This window comes from Schistocerca nitens, chromosome 3, assembly GCF_023898315.1.
Source record: "Schistocerca nitens isolate TAMUIC-IGC-003100 chromosome 3, iqSchNite1.1, whole genome shotgun sequence".
NCBI lineage: Eukaryota > Metazoa > Arthropoda > Insecta > Orthoptera > Acrididae > Schistocerca > Schistocerca nitens.
Window position 1 is genome coordinate 740,201,918 of NC_064616.1, and position 21,715 is coordinate 740,223,632.

The following is a 21,715-nucleotide window of genomic DNA, read 5'->3' on the forward strand; positions in this document are numbered from 1 at the left end:
ATGGGACTAGAGTCAGCATGGCTCCACATCCCTGTCACTACGTTAAAGAAGCTTATACACTCATTCTGCACATCTTCCAGCAGTCTGCACATTGTGCATGGACAGTGTATAAAAAAAATTTCTGTGGATCAGTAAAGCTTTAACAGTTTACGTACTTTGACACATTTATATACTTCGACATACAAAAACCACAATATAATGAAGGTGAACACAAAATCTTATGCTTCATATTTTTCTAAATAGTTTGTTCACTGATTGCTGTGCATTAAATATGCCCAGCTTATGATTTGTATCTTAAATGAGTAAAAATGTTGTTAGGACAAATTTACTGATTTTGATGTCTTTCCATTTTACTATCTTTCCATTTTAAGTTATTTTTAGGTATGTTAAGATGCTTTTTAGTTAATTTTTTTTTTGCCACTACAGGACCACATTAGATATATTTGTATATGTGTCAAGTGTCATTATACAGAGACAGCATATCATACAATTTCATTGGTAAAAAAATGCTGTATAAAAACATAGTTTGGCAAACACAGAACCCTTGTGATGAGCCTAGAACCCTTTCCACGTGTTCACTATTCCAGTGAAAACTACATTTATGTCTCTCACTTGATATTACTTACATAATTATAGTAACTCTGAACCTCTGGATCTTGGCAACAGATGACAGTATAAAAAAAAGTTTAAAGGTTTCCCAAGAACTTTGTCTTGAGAACATATAGTAAACCTATTGAAGATTTACCATGAATAAAATTAATAAAAGTGGTCATCCCCACCACTGGTAGTTTACATACCCAACAATCATGTTTTTTTGTGGTTTTCTCAGGAGCTGCCAATGAAAACATAATACTTTTATAAGCCACCTAATGTCCACCATAGACCACACCTAATGCTAAAGAACTAACCAATTTGTTGAATTTGCCTGGGCTGGAGGAAGTATGTAATGTTTACATTTTGACCTAAAAATTGTCAGTAGGCAAAGGGCTATCCTAAACACTTAACACCTTATCTCTGTAATCAATAGAACTTGAGCTGTAGCCCGCTACACAATCTCGTGTGAGGCCTTTTGGAATATACTTGTACAGTATACTGCATGCATTCACCAATTGTAAGAGCATAAATAGATTTTCAGTGAAAAGGGGCGAGTGGGGTGGAATACAATGTTCAGTCAACTTGGATGAATTCAAGCAGCCTGCTGAAAAATATTTTAGAAACAAAAGAACCAAAGCATGTGCTGTCATCACATACCCCTTTCGCTCTACACAAACTCATCCCCATAGTACCATATCAGAAATGGTTTTTATAATTGAGGACTACCCAGGTGACCACATTGGGCAGTATTTTGCTATCTGGGATTCTAATGACAGAATTTTGAGCAAATGTTGTAAACAAAGGTACCCATCACAATATAGGTGATATTTTTGTTGATAAATGTGATTTTGGATGAAACGGACAAATTCAAGTGTGTTTTTATGTACGTACAAATTTTTTTAATGTCATTTGTAATGATGTTTATCACACCACTACCTTGTGAAATAATTAAGTATTGCAACCCTGAAGTTCTACTGGTCTCCAAATTATGACTACAGTATTAACATTAAAGTGTTATAGTTAGGTAATTGGGCCGCTACAGCAGTGCGCATACATATTTTTAATCTACTGTAACACTTGCAGATGAATCAGAATTGGTTTTCCTCCTCTTTCTTATTACAAACCTATGCATAATTAGAAACTATAACACCACCACAAACCACAGAAACAATAAATGCCAACTCTTACATTACATTCAACTGTAACTGAGAACTGTGCTGATTAACAAAACAACAACCGGGTTCAAGTAAGGCCAACAAACAGTGAGGCGCTACAGTGGTTAGCACACTGGACTCACATTCGGGAGGATGATGGTTCAAACCCATGTCGAGCCATCCTGATTTGGGTTTTCTGTGATTTCACTAAATCGCTTTAGACAAGTGCCGAGACGGTTCCTTTTAAAGAGCATGGCTGACTTCATGCCCCATCCTTTCCTAATCCAATTGGACTGATGACCTCACTGTTTGGTCCCCCCCCCCCCTCCCCTCAAATCACCCTCCCATCCTAAGGCCAACAGTGTACAGTAGTTGGTCTTGGCTAAAGAAGGGATGGGCGATAGTCAATAGTGATATCTATATACTAATAGTTTAAATTTATTGATGGTCTTGTTCACTATTGATAGTGAGTTCCCCTTTGCATTGTCTATTGAAAATTATAATATTTTTCAATTTAACTACACAGCAACTATTTCATGTGTAATTTCTCTATGTCCTTACTCCCTTCAAAATTATTTGCAATGTTTGAACTTACTGAACAAACAACTTATATCTTTACACTGCCTTTGCAGTCTATATTACACAGATTAATTTCATATATGTTGCTTAAATTACACCTATTAAATAAGTATTTTGCACAGTGAATCGAGACTGCACGAATATAGTAAAGTTCACAACTCAATTCTTTGTGCCCTGAATTACTATCTAGTGAGATGACACTCTTACAAAACATTATATTACAATAATTTTGTATGTGTGTGTGTGTGTGTGTGTGTGTGTGTGTGTGTGTGTGTGTGTGTGTGTGTGCAGAGGCTAATATTCATGTGTAATTGTGGCAAAATTTCTGTATTGGCACACAACCATTGTAGCACAATGTAACTGGATACATAAAAAAAATCTACTCACCAAGTGGTGGCAGAACACATGTGTAAAAGAAATTGTACTTACAAAAGTTACTGGAGCCAGTGGCTCCTTCTGGCAGAAGGCTTGAATGGAAAGGAAGGGGTGTGCAGGAAAAGGAGTAGATTTCAGAAGTCACCCAGAACCATGGGTCAGGGGAGACTCCTGGATGGGATGAGAAGGAAAGACTGCTTGTTGGGGACTGCATCAGATGAGATTTGAAAACCTGGGAGCTTAACATTGGAAGACAGGGTAATATGCAATTCAGAGATTATAGCAAAAACATGATGCACCACTTAATAAGAGTGAAAAGCTAAGTGCATTGTACGTAACAGAGGTGGGAGATGGGCAGTGAAAAATAGACAGGTCAGGAAATAAAGGTGTAGAAAACTGAAAGCAAATGAATAAAGGAATAGTTACTGTGAAGAAATGATGAGACGGAAGAAATTAACGGTGGTGAGAACCAAGAACATGTTGTAGCGCTAGTTCCCATCTGCGGAGTTCTGAGAAACTGGTGTCTAAAGAAAGAATCCAACTGATGCATGTGGTGAAACTGGCACTGAAGTCATGACTGTCATGTTGTAGACCATGCTCTCCAGCAGGATTCATGTGTTTCTGGCATACACCCTCTGTCTATGCCCATTTATCCTAACGATAACTTGGTGGTAGTCATGCCGTTGTAATATGCCAAACACTGTTTACATAAGAGCTAGTATATGATGTGTCATTTCACAGGTGGTTATCCATTTGATAGTAAACATTTTGCCAGTTACAGGGCCAATATAGGTGGTCGTAGGAGGGTGCATAGGGCAAATCTTGCTGTGGGACAGTCGCAGGGGTAGGAGCCAAAGGGCAGGGAGATGGGTGTACGAGGATCATAGGGTCTGACAAGGATATTACAGAGACTGGAAGGGTGACTGAAAGCTATTGTAGACATGGTGGACAAAATCTCGGACTGATCTTGGTGACTGTTCCACCACACACGCCATTTGGATTTTTCCCCAAAACACCAGTTTCTGAGATCTCTGCAGGTTGGAACTAGTGCTACAACATGTCCTCAGTTCTTGCCACACATCTGGTCTTAATTTACGTTAATTTATTCCCTCTCAGCATATCTTCACAGTAACTACCCTCTTCACTTTGTTTTAGTTTTCTGCATCGTTCGTTTTCTGACCTGTCTATTTTTTGCTGATTCTATCCGACTTTTGTATACTGCCTGGGAGACGGCGCATGGGTAGGAACGGGAAAAAGGTAATACAAGTCAGTACTGCAAGAAAATGGTTTACTGGTGCAAAAACAAGGTGATAACTGATTACATAACTTTTTACGTAGGTGCGATGCTGAAGTGAAGTGTCATGGCTGGCTGCATCTGATGAAATGGGCTGAAACAGTCACGGAGCTCGTAGACCTCGACAGCACCGGCTAGAGGGTGCTGTCGTCTGTGTCTCTCGTAGTGCCAACTTGAAAAACTATTCCTTCTCATCGTTGCTATCGATACCACATCCCTCCCCATGAAACGACTTGCCTTTGTTGAGTACGGTTTCCAGCGGCGGGTGGAGAGACCCAGGGGCGGCGCAGCTGAGGGGCCGGGCAGTGGAATTGCCGGGGCGCGCTGTCCACCTGCGACCCCGAATTGGTCCCGAGGGGGCGAGGAAAACACCCCGTGGGAAAACCAGCCCAGGCCACGCACCGCTACTGGGTGTGTTTGGAGGAGGAGGAGGAGGAGGTGGTGGCAGCGGCGGCGGCGGCGGCGGCGGCGGCGGCGGCGGCAGCGGCGGAGCAACAACCTCCATGGGCGGCGGCGGCAGCCTTAGTGTCCATCCGTTCTGGCACCGTGGAGGATCGTGGTGGCGGCGGGAGGCGTCCGTCTGGTGCAGTGGCGATGACTGGAGGCGTGCCCGCTGCTGAGGCGCCATCGGTGGCATCGTGGGCCATGGCAGTGGAAGCCGCGAAGCCTCCGATTCTGCCAGAAAACAACCAGCGGCAGGAAACTGAAGACGGCACAAATGAATCTGGTTCCGGTGTCGCTTGACAGTGCCATGGGGACCAGAAATGACAAATAAGGCGCGGCCAAGCTGGAGACGAATGCACCCCTGCTCCCAGCGCTGCCTGCCAGAGAAAACACGATAGAACACCAAATCATGCGGTGCCAAGTCAGAACAAGGCAAACCAGTGGGAGGGAGCGGCGGCAGGTGCAAGAGCTGCAGGAGCAACTGATGGGCGCGGCCTTGTAGCAATTCTGCTGGGGAATGGGTGCCGCGTGGCTGAGAGCAATAGGAAGCAAGTAAAGTCCAGAGCGTGTGTTCACAAGAGTGCGTGGCATGCAACTTGCTCATCTGCGACTTAAATGTATGCACAAAGTGTTCAGCATCTCCATCCGACTAGGGTTGGAACGTGGCTGAGGTCAGATGACGAATGCCATTAGCAGCACAGAACGCTTCAATCTCTGAGGACACAAATTGGGGGCCATTGTAGGAGACAATAACTTCAAGAAGGCCCTCAATGCAAAAAAATAGATGTCAAAGCCCGAATAGTGCTGGCAGAGGTAGTAGAGGACATAGGTACAACAAAAGGTAAGTTGCTGTACGCATCAATAACAATCAACCAGCGGGTGTCCCAGAAAGGACCAGCAAAATCAATATGAATGCACTGTCAAGGCGCAGTAGGAGTTGGCCACGCAAAGAAGCACTGGCGAGGAGCAGATTGATGCTCCACGCAAGAGCGACAGTTTGCAAGCAAATTCTCAATTTGTTTGTCAATGCTGACCCAAGTGCAGTGATGACACACTAATTGCTTCATCCGCCATATACCCCAATGACCATCATGCAGTAAACGGAGGATTTCCGACTGCAACGAACAAGGTACAACCACTCGAGACTGATCATTGTCAGTTCGTAACAAGATAACACTGTGGTATACAGACAGGTTGTGACGATGTGCAAAGTAACGTCGAACAAGTGGATCATGAATTTGCGAAGCAGATGGAGGCCATTGAGTACAAATGTACTGCAAAAGAATCTGCAAAGAAGCGTCAGCAGCAGTCGCGGAAGCAATGCGATGAAAATCCACTGGAAAACCATGAGCTAATTCCTTATCTTGCGAGTCAATAAATATGCAGGACAGTTCAGAAGAATCAAACACTTTGTCAGGACCGATAAGTAGACAACACAAAGCATCAGCATTGCCATGATGATGAGCTGTAGGCCGAAACAAGATTTTGTAATTGTACTTAGACAAAACCAAAGACCAACATTGCAACTTTTGTGCAGTATGGGCTGGAACTGGCTTTGACGGGTGGAACGACGGCGTCAAAGGCTTATGGTCGCTTACCAAATAGGACTTTTGACCATAAAAAAAATTATGAAACTTAGTCACTCCGTATGCAATAGCTAAAGCTTCCTTCTCAATTTGAGAATAGTTTTGCTTGGCAGAATTGAGCAATTTAAACGCAAAAGTGATCAGGCGATCGACGAATTAATGCGGTGTGAGAGAACTGCTCCGATGCTGTGACACGATGCATTGACAGCCAAAACAACTGGTTTGAAGGGATTGAAAGGAATCAAACAGCGATCACTCAACAAAGCAGATTTGAGCTTGCGGAAAGCAGTGTCACATGCTGAAGACCAAACAAAAGGAACGTTCTTATGCCGAAGGCAATGCAAAGCCACTGCAATTTGCGCTGCATTTGGTATAAACCGAATATAGTAAGTGATTTTGCCCAACACAGACTGAAGTTCTTTAAAGTTTCTGGGTGCTGGCAAGTGTCTAATTGCACTGAGATGTTACGGTGAGGGGTGGATACCCTGTCCGTTAAGCAAATGTCCTAAATACTGAATCTCAGTTTGAAAAAATTTGCACTTGTGCCTGTTACACTTTAGTCCAGCCTGCAAAAGTACAGTAAACAAGGCACACAAATTCTGCAAATTTTCGTCAGGGATGCGACCTGATACAACTATATCATCCAGGTAATTGGCACAACTAGGGACAGTGGCAGACAACTGCTGCAAATAAGACTGAAAAATATCAGGAGCTGAAGCATAACCGAACGGAAGGCGGTGAAACTTGAACAAGCCAAGGTGGATGTTTATCACAAAATAACACTGTGACTGACTGTTCGTTGAGTGAAATCTGAAAGTATGCATCCCGCAAGTCAACTGTGGAAAAGAATTTTCCCGCACCAAGATTATCAAAAATGTCTTCAGGATGTGGTAAGGGAAACTTAGCTACCACTGTCTGGGGATTTACTGTAGACTCAGTCAGCACAAATATGGAGACGACCGTTGGGTTTCTTCATACACACAGGATAGACAAAGCCCATGGTGAAGCAGAAACAAGTTCAATGACACCACTGTCTTGCAATTGCATAAGTTCAGCAGCTACAATGTCACACAGTGCGTGCGGTACCAGGCATGCATCTCAGAAAATGGACAGGGCATTGTGTTTAACTACAACGTGCGCTGCAAAGTCCTTGGCACAACCAAGTCCATCATAAAAGAGTTCAGCAAAATCATTGCATAGTGCAGCAACAATGTCTGCATGGTCACTAGCGTTGATGCAAAGTACTTTGTCCTGAACTGAGAGGCCAAAAAGTTCAAATATGCCCATGCCAAAAATGTTCATAGCATCACTAGAGTGGAGCACATGGAAAGACACAGTACGGGTTGTTGCACCATACGTGGCTTGCAAACTACACATACGGAGCACTGATATCTCCTGTCCAGTAAATGCAGTCAGCGTGGAATGCGAATGACGAAGCGGGGGCAAACCAAGCAAGTCATGCATAGATTTGTTCAGTAAATAAACTGATGCACCAGTGTCCAGCTGCATGCAAACAGAACGTCCACAAATGTGCAAAGTAACAAAGTTTCCTCGCATCACGCTGAATGCAAGAGGAAGTGGCTGGCAAAACTTGGTTCACACAACGAGCTGTTGATTCATGTGAAGAAGAAAACTTCGAATAAATGTCGTTAACGTCCATAGGCTGATGTGAAACCTTATTATGGTGGTTGCCATTGTAGTGATGCCCACGCGAGTCACGCGAATGGGAGACAAGTTCGGAATTAGAGTTTCTCTTACTGCACACAGCTTGCACATGTCCTTTCTTATTACAAAAGTAACACTGTGCTTGATGGGATGGGCAACTGTCCCGGGGGTGGACATGAAAGCAGTTCGGACAGGATTTCAGTTTCTTAAAGGGTGTCTGGTTTGAACCATATTTACGCGAGAGCGCGTGGCACGGCGTGGCTGGCTTGAAGGGCACTTATTGTGCCGCGCTAACAGTACACACTGTGGTGTCACCGCCAGACACCACACTTGCTAGGTGGTAGCCTTTAAATCGGCCGTGGTCCAGTAGTATACGTCGGACCCGCTTTTCGCCACTGTCAGTGATAGCAGACCGAGCGCCACCACACGGCAGGTCTAGAGAGACGTCCTGGCACTCACCCAGTTGTACAGCCGACTTTGCCTGAGATGGATTACTGACAAATACGCTCTCATTTGCCGAGACGATAGTTAGCATAGCCTTCAGCTACATTGCTACGACCTAGCAAGGCGCCGTATTCAATTGATATTGAGATTCTATTAATGTATCATCAAGAGCGATGTTCTACAAATGTGGATTAAAGTTAAGTATTCCAGAAGCTACATACTTTTCTTTATAGCATTCATTACGTATCCTGTTTCAGACCTCACGCCAGCCTGCGTGAGTTTAAGCGCGTGCCTTTCGGCTTCCTCTCATTGTGTCTAGGCTGTCTTGTCTAGACACAACACACACACCCAGCGTCACGTCGAATGCAGAAGTAGCCATGTCTAATGTGTCTTGTCTGTCTAGCAAGTCTACTACTTCGTGCAAAGACTGGTTTTTAAATCGGGGGATTTGTTCGCGGATGCGGTGATCCGCCACATTCTGTGCAATAGCGTCTCTAATCATTATATCTACATATGAGTGTCCACACGAGCAATTAAATTCACAATCAGAAGTTGGTCCCTGAAGGTCTGCTAACCAAGATTTATATGACTGAGTAGGGCCACGCCGGAGATGAAGGAATTTGCATTGTGCAGCTGTCACATTTACACTGTCACTGAAGTGCGAGTTCAAAGCATCAATCATTTCGCCGCGTGTTTTAGTTTCTGGGCAGGTGGTGGGAAACAATTTCATGAACACACGGTACAACACAACACCCACATTGGCAATGAAAAAAGCAAGCTGCTCTGTACATGGTACATTGTAAGCTGCGAAGTGTACCTCGAGCTGGGTAATGTGCCTCGAGCTGGGTAATGTATTCTGGCCAGCGTTCAACGTCAGGATTGAAGGCATGAAATGGCGGCGTCATCGACAACGGCGTCAGTATAGGTGGTGGCGTCAGAGGCGCTAAAGTAGCTGCAGTTTATAGTGTGACCAGTCCATTTATGGCAGCAAGCAGCTGCGTCATTTGTTGAGCCTAAAAACTGACAAGATCCGACAGCAAAGTCTGTTCCTGTCGCGAAGCCATGTTTGACACAACTGAAAGTCTTAAATTGAATGGTGGGAACACTCATACACCCACACGGTCACACTGGGAAATCACCAAAAAGCTAAAGCAGTACTGAGCAAAAAAAGGAAATGATAGGAGACGAAATGCGGCATCCTCGTCGCCAAAACTTTGTATCCCGCCTGGGAGGCGGCGCGTGGGTAGGAATGGGGAAAAAGGTAATACAAGTCAGTACTGCAAGAAAATGGTTTACTGGTGCAAAAATAAGGTGATAAACGATTTCATAACTTTGTACGTAGGTGCAATGCTGAAGCAAAGTGTCCTGGCTGGCTGCACCTGATGAATGGGCTGAAGCAGTCACGGAGCTCGTAGACATCGACTGCACCGGCTAGAGGGCGCTGTCATGTGTGTCTCTCGTAGTGCCAACTTGAGAAACTATTCCGTGGCATTGTTGCTATCGATACCACACCCACCTCTATTATTTACAATGCACTTAGCTTTTCACTCTTACTAACTTGTGCATGATGTTTTTGCAGTAATCTCTGTCTTCCATATTATAATGCCTTCCACCTTTAAGCTCTCAGGTTTTCATCTCTCATCTGGTTCAGTCCCCACCAATCAGTCTTTCCTTCTCATCTCATCTGATAGGTCTCTCCTGACACATGGTACTGGGTGACTTTCCCAAAATGTACCCTTTTTCCTAAACCTTTGCAGTTCTTTTCCTTCAGCCCTCTCCCCTCGCCTTAAACCCTTCTGCCAGAAGAAGCAGCCATGGGCTCTGGAAGCTAGCATAAGTATAACCTCCTTTTATGTGTGTGTTCTCCTGCTACTGCTTGGTGAGTAGATCTCTAGATTTATCTATCCAATTACATTATATTGTCATTATTTTCGTTATTATATTAAACCACTGTAGTTCAATGTTTTTTGTCTATGAAAATTCCTCTTGTATTTAACAACAGCTCATCCCATAACTGTCTTCATCCTCTTTTATGTGACATGTCATTTGTTTCTGGAAAGCATGTGTGTGTACTGTAAGTATTTCTACTATAAGCAGTATGTATACATACTGTTTATAACATTAATATGTGTATAAAGACTTTATTGGCCTTGTCATTTTAGTGTGATGATTTTAATTTCTTTTGTCGACTATATAGTTCAGTTTTTTAGGTACACTCGGGACATCGCCACCTTCTGCCTGTAAGTGCTTGGCCGTGTGATGTTCTTAAGGACTTGAGGATTTCCTGGAAGCAGTAGCATACAGCTGTATCTCAGCAATTCCAACCCACCTTGTGGCACTCAGTATAACTCGTCTACCTTAAACAGTCATTTTGCTGTAACTCACCATCTGTGTGTTGCTCATAAAGCTCTGTCTGTTTCACAGTATAGGAGATGTATTAGTTCATACACGTAAAAGCTATAGCTTGTAGCATTACAGTATTAATGAACCTGACTTACTAATACTGAGATTGGGACTGGACCACTCAAATATGTGTGTTTTTCATGTTACTTTTGTGTATTCCCTGAGCCTTTTGACTCTAGAGTTCACTCTTGTGTGCTTAAAATTTCAACCTATGTTCTTGGCACTTGAAATCATTGTAACAGTCTACTGATTTTCATTCATTTTCCGTGTTCATTAAATACCAACTTTGTGATTTTAGCTACGCCTACTAGTCAAATTCAGTTGTCTCCTTAGGATGAACAGCAGCAGTAATTGTACTTGGGGTGTTACTTACCAAAAATAGGCATGTTCTTGTTCAGATAATGGTGACTGATGGTAGCTACTGCAGTTGAGGTTGTTTTTTTTTTTTTAAAAATGGGGGGAGAGAGAGAGAGAGAGAGAGAGAGAGAGAGAGAGAGAGAGAGAGAGTGCACGCACACTCACACGCGTGCACTCTCCTATGTATTTATAGGAGGTAGTAGAGGACAAAACTAAGAAAAGTCTTGCAAGTATATCTCTGGAAAAATAGCTTCTTAATGCAAAACATTGTCTGTTAACAATGCAGGAGATGTCCTGTTTGGTTAGCACCTATTGATACAAATCCTTCTGTCTTCCTTCTCAGTCAGTTGTAAACTAATGTGATCACACTTTGTTGCTCTTGTATTTGGGCATATGCATAAGACATCAGTTCCTGTAATTGATGCATTTGTTGATGATTTGTGTGGCATACACCAGTGCCTTGAAATTTCCATGTAACCACAATAAATCCAAAGTTTAAATGTCGCATCATCTGGGGAGATGATGCCACTAGGTTGCCTAGACCAATTGTATCTCCTGTTGAATAATAAGACTCCATTTTCTTTATGTCAGTCACACACCACAGGACCATCACCCTTGTTCTAATTTCAACTTAATGTCAGTGTTGTACACACAGAAGGTCTTGTGAAGGGCCAGTGGACAGAAGAAATCTGCAAACATAATACAGAAAAACAAACCAATAAGGAAATGAAGAATGAACTTCAGCAGGAAGACAGCCCCCAGCCCTGAGAACTGGAGAACTGAACACTCCAGATGCAAATAAAATGAAATTTATGTCAGCAGATATTTGTACAAACAGATGGGCTTATATAGTTTCAATGATATTGTCTCCTATGAGACTATAGAAGAACTATATGGCTAACCAAATGAATATGTAATCACCACTCCTGACAAATAATCCTGTACTTCTGAAGAAAATAAGATAATTTTCAGAATTTTCTTTTCTCAAAAATTAGCACTGCACATCAATATTTCACTGTTCAGGGTATCCAACTAGTGTTTCCATAACATGTGACCTCAGCACCTGTAACCTGTCTTAAAAAACGGAAATATCATTCTTACTATATTTTCATTTCTGATTATAAATGGCTGTGAATATTAGTAATGTATAGGGTAATTCCTGTAGTGATGCATAGCAGTTTCTTCGTGTAATGAAACATAGCAGTTTAATTTGCCATGATTATTTATAAAAGTAAAATTTCTCAATGATTTTATTACTATTATGTCTTATAAGAAAGTCTCTTACTGGTACACAGTTGCGACAGAGACTTACTTCTATGTCTACATGTCCATTTAGTTTGATGTGACAAGATCTTCAAAACATTTGTGTTGTTATTAGTTTGCATGACTAGTAACACATTTAAATCTTATTATTTTCTCTTACAGATACTAATAAAAGAACAAATAGCTAACAATATCAATAATCATTGATAAGGGCCTGTTACATTTATTGTACATTTAATATATTTATGCAACAACTGTGAGTAGTGAGAAGAGCTACCTATTTTTGCAGGTATGTCATCCTTTGTTCATAATGCTAAGTAAGTGGATTTTGGATGGAGAATTGGAGGATCCTCACAATGAATTCTTCATAGCTGCAAATCCAGGTGTTAAAGGCAACCGCTTGTGGCATGACAAGTATTATGTCCAGTAAGTTTTGATTTATGGTATATGAATTTTGTGTTGTTGTCATTGAAATTCAATAAACCAATATTAACTTTCTTTTCCTTACAGGGAATCTCTTGTTCCTAGTTTCATATCTCTGGAACAAGCTTGTAAAATTCTTGCCACAGGCAAGAGCATCAACTTTCTTCGTGAAGTATGCCAAGATCACGGCCCTATAAAAGGTCGTGCAGCCCTCCGACGCACTTTGGAAAGCACAAGCGGTATAATTTTTCTTGTCTAGTGGTTTAACGAGAAAGACAACTGAGTTACTTAAATGTTCTTGTTATCAATAATTTGTAATACAAGATACCTCATGGAGGAATGAAAATTTTTCTTGAAGACACAAATCTCACAATTTAGAGTTAACACGGTTTGTGCAAGTAAAAGTGTTTCGAGGTAAAATCGGTATTATAGGAAAGGAATGGAAGCTGTAGGTTTCTTGGAAGGATACTGGGAAAATGCAATACACTGCAAAGGAAATTGCATACAAGTTGCAAGTGGGGACCAATTTTAGAGTATTAGTGATCATTCACACCCAGATTATTTATAGAATCACACTCCTATGTTAAAACTACTTCAAATGTCTCATTAATTTACAAGTGAGTTAATGTGTTACATATTTTATGTCTAGCACGTTTTAAGAAAAGCTAGTTTTCACAGCTTAATAATTGATAAATGGTGCATTGCACATCATTTAAGAAGTAGGCAGTAGGTAGCACCAGCCACCAGTAGCGGTAGCTTGTACCGACCTAGTACTACAGTCATATGGCTGTATGCTTATCACTGCTAGATGGCAATGACAGTGGCAGGAGCTTTAATTCATCATAGTTCACCCAACTGCCACAAAATGTTTATAAATTATATACACAAACATTTCTTGTTAATTGGTTGTTGACAACAGTATCTAAAATCCCCACAGGAGTTCTTGGAATTAACCTCAACATACAGGGTATATATATATATACACACACACACACACACACACACACACACACACACCTAGACGCTGTTACATAGGCAGCCTGATGAGTCCATTGCCTGTTCTACTGTTCTAGCTGTTCAGTAATATAGACATCAGATTTAACATCAAGCAAAGTCAACTTTATTATTCTTTTTAATGTTTGATTACTGTTAAAGACTTTTATGTTTATCATGTCTGCAATTAAGAAATAATCTGTAAGTCAATGTGGATAGTTTGGTGTTGCAGCCATGCATGCTAAGTGACAATTATGTTCTCGGATACGGAAAAAAGTAGAGGTAAACAAACCACTTGCTGCATAGTTCAAGTATTAAGCAGTTGACATGGTATAACACAGACTGAAAACGTTGCTGGGCTTCTAGACAATGTCCTTTAGAGTTTAATAATACACAGTACTGCAACTTGTCTTTTCAGAATTATATAATGATGTTGTTGTCAGTCACATAGTTTATTGCAGTGTGATAAGAATGGCATTGTCACATATTTACCATATTTACTCAGGCAGAACTTTGAATTAATATTTTTCCAATCTGCAGTCATTTTTATTCTGAAGTAAATTCATTTTACTTTCATTTTTGTAGCATGCGCTATACTTGTCTTTTGTGTACCTGGAATCCTGTGTGCCATTATGATGATGTCACATGGCGAGTACTGTTCATCAAACTACAGTATTGTACTGAAACTGTGTTTTGCTATTCAAGTAACTGATTCATTTAAGATCTGTTATGCATGTTTGTTTTTATTTTGGTGTGTTGGTGGAAAAAATATGGAACTAGTATTTTGTCTAAAATATATTATGATTCAAAATAATTAGCCAGGTGACATAAATGAATTTAAAAAATGTGCAAACATCTCTGTAGCTGAATGGTTACCAGTGCTGCCTTCAGTGCAGAAGGACCCAGGTTCACTTCTTGGTACCACCTCAGAATTTTTCTGAGGTGGTGAGGTCTGGTACAGGGTCCATTAAGTCATTATGAGGTCACATGAGGAGCTGTTTGAATAAAGCACTTGTACATTGGAATCCATTTAACTTTAATACTTTAATAATGAAAATATTTATTTCTGCAGAGTCTTTTATGTTTTTCTGATTCTAAATAATTTTTACCTCCCAGATCCATCTTATTTGTTGTCCCTAAGGCGCTTGAAGATTTGTTGAGTTAGTATTTTGTTTACTCTGTATAAGTGTCCATTTCCATATTTTTTGTCTTTTTTCTCTCTTTTGATATATTTCTCACAGATTTGTAATTTCCAAGCATCTGTGCTCTTTATCTGACCTTAAATTTTCCTCATTCTTCTTGTCACTGTTTCTAGTTTGTCTAGGCACTCACTTGCTTAGGAACTTCTTGGTTTCACTTGTGCATTGTAATGTAATGTATAGGTAACAAGCCGCTATATGCACGCATAAATAAGACCAAAGCATTCAGTCAATTGTCTTTAAAGCTAGCCCCTTCAGTCTTGTGGGAGAGGGGAGGAAGGATGTGGGGAGGGGGATGGACAGTTGAAAGGAAGAGTGGCTGACATCTGGGTGGTAAAATACAGCAAGCACAAAATGTGGGATTGTGACACAATGTGTTTGCATTGACACAGGCAGGGGGAGTTACATATGGCACATAGTGATGTGTTAAAGTGCACTGGGAGTATGAAGTGAAACAGAGGAGTCAGGAGGTTGAGGAGAATGGTGTGCAAATATGAGTGTAGAATGAGTGATGGTTGAGACCAGCTAGATTGCATGATCAAAGATATATTGTAGTTCTGAGAATAGTTTTTGCATTTCTGAATTTGCAGTTTTTGTTGTAAATATCTTTCATTTTTCCATAGGCTCTTCATTTTGTTTAGGTGTCCCTCTGTAGCAGATTTTTCTATACTATTTTCTTTATCACTCCCAGATTTTTCAGTTTCTACATTTTACCATCGATGGCTGTGTGTTCCAAAAGAAAGTAGTGTATTTTTGCATGTGCTTGATTTTTAAATATTACGGCTAAGTCACCCACAAAAGCCAGGCAATTTACGTAAATAAATTGCTTCCTGTTCCTCAGCTTCGTGGATAACAGTCTGGTCTTTTAATTTTTCATTCCAAATTCTTACTGTTTGTCTTCTAATACCTAACTGAAGGAGACAACAATTGAATTTTATTGCAATTAACACACAGCAGTGCTGCCTTTAGTTCGTTTGACCCCTTGATATTTTTCCCCCACAACAGAAAACATTTTTGAAAGAAGCAAATTATACGACACCTCAGTTTTGTTAAAGTTGAAAAAATGTGTGGGCTCATATCTTTGTATCAGCTTTGGAAAAGTGCTCTTTCCAGTGTTCCACAATTCGTCTCCTAGCAGCATCACATTCTCCACCTAAATTATATGAGCATTTCAGTATTTCCTGTACTGATACTAGCATTTGCTGAATTTTCAGTCCCAATCTTCAGAGCTATGTCTCAACATTCTGTCACAACACGTTTGCCCTCTAGAAATGTTCCAACTCTCATTTCAGGGAACAATTTTATGAGGAAGGTTTGTAAATATTTGAATGATGACACATGAATAGTCTTTATTTGCAGTGCTGATAACATTTAGCTTCAGTAATTAGGAAGGTCAACTTATTTGTCAATATACCACAGGAAAACGTCTCATCTTTGATATGTTGTAAAATAAAATGGTAAGACTATCTTCAGCATAATAATAGTTCTCATGTTCTGCAAAGAAGTATATTTCCTTTGTTTATTGACCATAATTACAGAAAATTGCACAGGAACGCAGTCAAACAATTAGTCATCAATTCACAGGCTTGGATTTTATTTGTTTTATACTTTTTTTTAAAGTGAAGTTGTCCTTGTATGTAGCAATTTTTTATAAAATGTGTTTCAATAACAATGTCCTTGTGGCTGTATTACAAAGATTCTTCAATATTGACACATTTTATTTTGTTTATAGATGCTCTGGCAACTGGATTCCTTTGCATATATTTCTGCAACTTTTGGAGTTTCTGAGAAGTCAGTCACTTAAAATGTTGATTTATTTAAATTCGTAAGAGAGATGGTTCTGGAATAGTTCTCAGAACAACTGACAACTTCTTGTCAAAGTAATTCATATGGAATGAACTCATGATTATCCAACTTAGCTTTCAAAATCTTTTCAACAAAATTCGTTAACATACAGGGGAACATACAGTTTAATGTGGACTCCAAACAACAGTTTAACTGGGAATTTTTCACGTTAATAAATCATTACCTGAGGTGAAAGAAGAGATAATTGTCAGAAAAAAGTCCTTGGACCATAGACCAAGCCAAATTCTTTTACAGTATCTCATAAGTATAAAATTTGTTTTGTTTTTGTTGCTGTGTTAATCATTCCAAGTGCAGTCGATATCTCCTTGGATACTTGTTGTTTTGATTTATTTTTTCTGTTAACAGTGGAAGCGCTTTTTGTCGAGGACCAGGATGGAGAGCTGCAGGTTATGCTAGAGCAAGCGTATCGTGAAACATCTAGACGTGTTCTGGATGTTCTCAACAATCGGTACAAATTCATGGACCACCTGCAAGCTCTGAGGAGGTATCTCCTCCTAGGCCAAGGAGACTTCATTGGACACCTTATGGAGCTACTTCAGTAAGAGGAAGGAGTATTTTACCTTGCAGCTGTTAATAATTAAGTCATCTGGTTACTTAGCAGTTCCTTTTCTGCCTTTCAGGTTAACCAGTAGAAACATGCTCCTATTGGAGCACAAAATATGTGAATATGTTCTTGTTTATTTAAAAGGCTCTGACTGGAAAGAGGGGGTATCAGCTGCTTCATTCTACCTTCCTCAGCACCTTCAAATATTTTGGAATGGGAACTTACTCATGCTTTTTTAACATGCACTTCACCTGTCATTCCCACAAGTTCCCCTAACTGTAACTCACTCACAGCCACTAGTCCATCACTGTAAGTTGCTCATACTCATCCACTCTCAGTTGCCCTTAGTCACTCAATCATTGTCACTATCTTTTTGTCTCTCACTGTCATTGTCTCCTGTGTCGCAACCAGTCCCCTTCATCCTATCCTACTACTACAGTCTCATCTCACTATCATTGTCTCTCTCTTGCTTTCTCTTACAGCTAATATCTCAATACTTCCTTCCTATGGTTGCTCTCTCTCTCTCTCTCTTCTCACTGCCCCTGTCTCTCTCTTCCTCATTGTCATTTACTCTGTCTCTGATTATCACTGGCTCTCACCAACTTCCACTTTCTCTTTCTCTTTCTCTTTATTCTCCCCCACCACCCCACCCCCCTCCTCACTGTCTCAATCCCCCCCCCCCAAAACACACACACACACACACACACACACACACACACACACACACTCACTCTCTCTCTCTCTCTCTCTCTCTCTCTCTCTCTCTCCTTCGCTCTCAGCATAAGCAACATTTTCCACTGGTTCCATTCTTTACCTTGCCACAGCAGTACATGTGAAAAGAAATGTATTGGTCAATAAAATTTAGGTAGTTTACTTATGTGAAAATGAAATAATGGAAAACTAATTTTCCACATCAGACCTTATTTTACTTGCAAAAATTTTGAATGTGCTACAGCATGAGGTCCCAAGATAATGGAGATACTTTACAGCATATTTCTCCATGCTACATCACTTTATAAACTACCTTTTCACCTCACACCGGATTTTGTGTGTACAAGTAGTGTACCTTTGAACATCTGTATCTTGGAAACCGATAAAGTATGAAGAAAATTTTGAAGGTTGTTCGAGGTTAGGATCTTAAAGTACATCTTAATAATTTATACCATTTTCTGTGCATAGCCAGCCCTTCACATTACTTCCATCAGAGAAAGATCCAATTTCCTCAATGCATGTCTCCTGACTTCAGGGATGGAGGGGAGGGGGGGGGGGGGGGGCGGCAGGGGTGGCAGCAGCTCTTAGATGCACTGTATCATTGCTAGTCCACCTGGTCCCTGCTGCTCACTAGTGGATGTTTTAGGTTTCATTTCATGGTGGGTGGTAGGCAGTAGTGGTTTTAAAAATATTTTCATCAAATTTTGACATTTGGTAACATAATTATTATGGGTTTATTTCACTGTAACTCTGCTTTATAAATTTTATGCTGTTGTTACTTCTCTAGTTTGTAAATCACCAATACTGTGGAACCAGTGGACAGTTAGAGCATTTTAGTACTATCAGAGATACAAAAGTGGGCACTAGCAAAGAAAGGTTTACTATTACTGCTGCTGCTGCTGCTGCTGCTGCTGCTGCTGCTACTACTACACTATATCATCCATGGTTAAAGAGTTAGTGTAGTTCTGCCTGTACACACATTTAAAATTGCAGTTCCTACTTAATCTGTGTAGTTTGGTAGCCTAGACTGTATAAGATGTATTGGGGTCTTTTTCCACTACCAGAATTTTAAAGTGGCTGCAATAACCCTCTCTGTTGTTGAAATATGTTCTTGTAATAAAAGAAAGTATTATAGGCAACTGATGTTCCACAACATTCATTAGTGGCTCTATTTTCTGCATGATCTGATGTAGTTTGAGGATATCTCAACAAGAACATGGTCTTTTGTCTTAGTAATTCAGAATTTTAGCAAGCCATAAAATGTAACTGCCATAATCATTGGTAAACATCCCACTTTTCACTTGGTTCATTAAAAGGTTGGAACACTGTAGACACTGATGGCATGAAAGACATTCCTGTTGCATTTGCTAACACTTGAACTCCCTATAACTTTGCTGCCATTAGCTCTTGATAACTCCAATCAGTTTCCATTAGTATTTGTTGTAATTGCTGCACGTTTGAAGACACGCACTCTTGGGTAATTGTAAAACACTCAAAGGAAACACCTGTAAACAAAGACCATAGTGAGAACCAAACCAATAGACTGACCAAAGAGTGTTTCTATTGTGTCAGAACTATGACAGAGTTAAAAGCTCAGAATGGCCTGGTCCAGACTGTATGAAGGATTCTGCTAGGTGTCACCTCATGAGAGGGTGCTTGTGGTAATAAGCACCATCTGATCAGATGGGCGACTGCCATTGGCAGTAATGTTATGCCAACTAAACTGTTTTGAATGGATGACTGATGGCATCCCTGCACTTCCATTCCCAATGTTACTGATGCGTTGTTATTGTTTGTACTTCATGTTTGCTGTACACATTTCAGCCTCATGATGTTTCAGTGTGACAAACATGTCATCACAAGGTACAAGCAAGCACAATGAGTTCCTCATGAAAGCAGTGGATCAGACAGAATTGATGTGGTGAATTTATTATAATGCTGCCATCAACCACTTAGGAGTGATTATATATTGCTGGACAGTGGCTGGAATGTACTCAGCCAAAAGATCCTGAAAACAAAGCATGGAAACCTGTGAAGATTTTTACAAAATAGTTACCATATTATTTTTTGCTGTTTGTGTACTTACATCAGGCATGGGCAATCTTTGTGTGACCCAAGGGCCTAATTCACATACTTAAGCTCATGGGCCACCTCATCACATAATGCAACAACACTGCCCCTAGCACACAGTCAGAACTACAGTAAGAACAAACTCCAATGAGGTAACTCTGCTGCAGATTGAACTTATTTTCCTCAAACTACTTTCACCAATGATGATTCCTTCTAATACTTGTAATGCTAATAGTTCTTCCACTATGCTGAACTTCACAGCTACACCATGAACAAAACCTGCTAACGGCTTTGTCAGGCAAATTAGTGCTTCCATCCAAAGTGGCTGCAAATGCTTTGAATGTGGCAGCAAAATCACACAAACTTTTTTTTAATGTAATATGCCTTCATACCAATTCAGCAATCAACTGTTCATCTCAATAAACTTAATTGTTTTACTCCCCCACCCCTCGAGGTGTAGCACAGTCGAAGAGGCACTGATCATTAATAGACTTTCAGCAAAAGACTTCAACAACTTGATGATTTTTCTGCTCATTATAAAACTAGCTTTAACCGATTTGTTGCGCTGTGTCCTCAGTTTGACATATACGAGGTACATTCAAGTTCTAAGGCCTCAGATTTTTTTCTCCAGACTGGAAAGAGATAGAAACATGCGCATTGTTTTAAAGTGAAGCCGCGTTCATTGTCAATACGTCCCAGAGATGGCAGCACCGTACGGCAGATGGAATTTTACCGCCAGCGGCGAGAATGAGAACTGTTTTAAATACTTAAAATGGCGACGTTTTCCTTACTTGAACAGCATGCAATCATTCATTTTCTGAATTTGCGTGGTATGAAACCAATTGAAATTCATAGACAGTTGAAGGAGACATGTGGTGATTGAGTTATGGATGTGTCAAAAGTGCGTTCGTGGAAGTGACAGTTTAATGAAGGCAGAACATCATGTGACAACAAACCGAAACAACCTCGGGCTCGCACAAGCCGGTCTGACGACATGATCGAGAAAGTGGAGAGAATTGTTTTGGGGGATTACTGAATGACTGTTGAACAGATCGCCTCCAGAGTTGGCATTTCTGTGGGTTCTGTGCACACAATCCTGCATGACGACCTGAAAATGCGAAAAGTGTCATCCAGGTGGGTGCCACGAATGCTGACGGACGACCACATGGCTGCCCGTGTGGCATGTTGCCAAGCAATGTTGACGCACGACGATGGCATGAATGGGACTTTCTTTTCGTTGGTTGTGGCAATGGATGAGACGTGGATGCCATTTTTCAATCCAGAAACAAAGCGCCAGTCAGCTCAATGGAAGCACACAGATTCACCGCCACCAAAAAAATTTCGGGTAACCGCCAGTGCTGAAAAAATGATGGTGACCATGTTCTGGGACAGCGAGGGCATAATCCTTACCCATTGCGTTCCAAAGGGCACTACGGTAACAGGTGCATCCTACGAAAATGTTTTGAAGAACAAATTTCTTCCTGCACTGCAACAAAAACGTCCGGGAAGGGCTGCGCGTGTGTTGTTTCACCAAGACAATGCACCCGCACGTCGAGCTAACATTATGCAACAGTTTCTTCATGATAACAACTTTGAAGTGATTCCTCATGCTCCCTACTCACCTGACCTGGCTCCTAGTGACTTTTGGCTTTTTCCAACAATGAAAGACACTCTCCGTGCTGCCGTGCTGCTATTGCCTCAGCAATTTTCCAGTGGTCAAAACAGACTCCTAAAGAAGCCTTCGCCACTGC

At 40.9% G+C, this 21,715-nt stretch overlaps 1 protein-coding gene across 1 annotated transcript in view; it reads left to right on the top strand.

The window, feature by feature from the left end:
• LOC126249412 (gamma-tubulin complex component 3-like) overlaps positions 1-21,715 on the top strand; it is a 207,721-nt gene that overhangs the window by 120,792 nt on the left and 65,214 nt on the right. Inside the window, exons 9-11 of the mRNA XM_049951067.1 lie at positions 12,448-12,584; positions 12,669-12,820; positions 16,985-17,177. Of these exons, the coding sequence (XP_049807024.1) occupies positions 12,448-12,584; positions 12,669-12,820; positions 16,985-17,177 (482 nt within the window). The remainder of the gene's footprint in view (positions 1-12,447; positions 12,585-12,668; positions 12,821-16,984; positions 17,178-21,715) is intronic.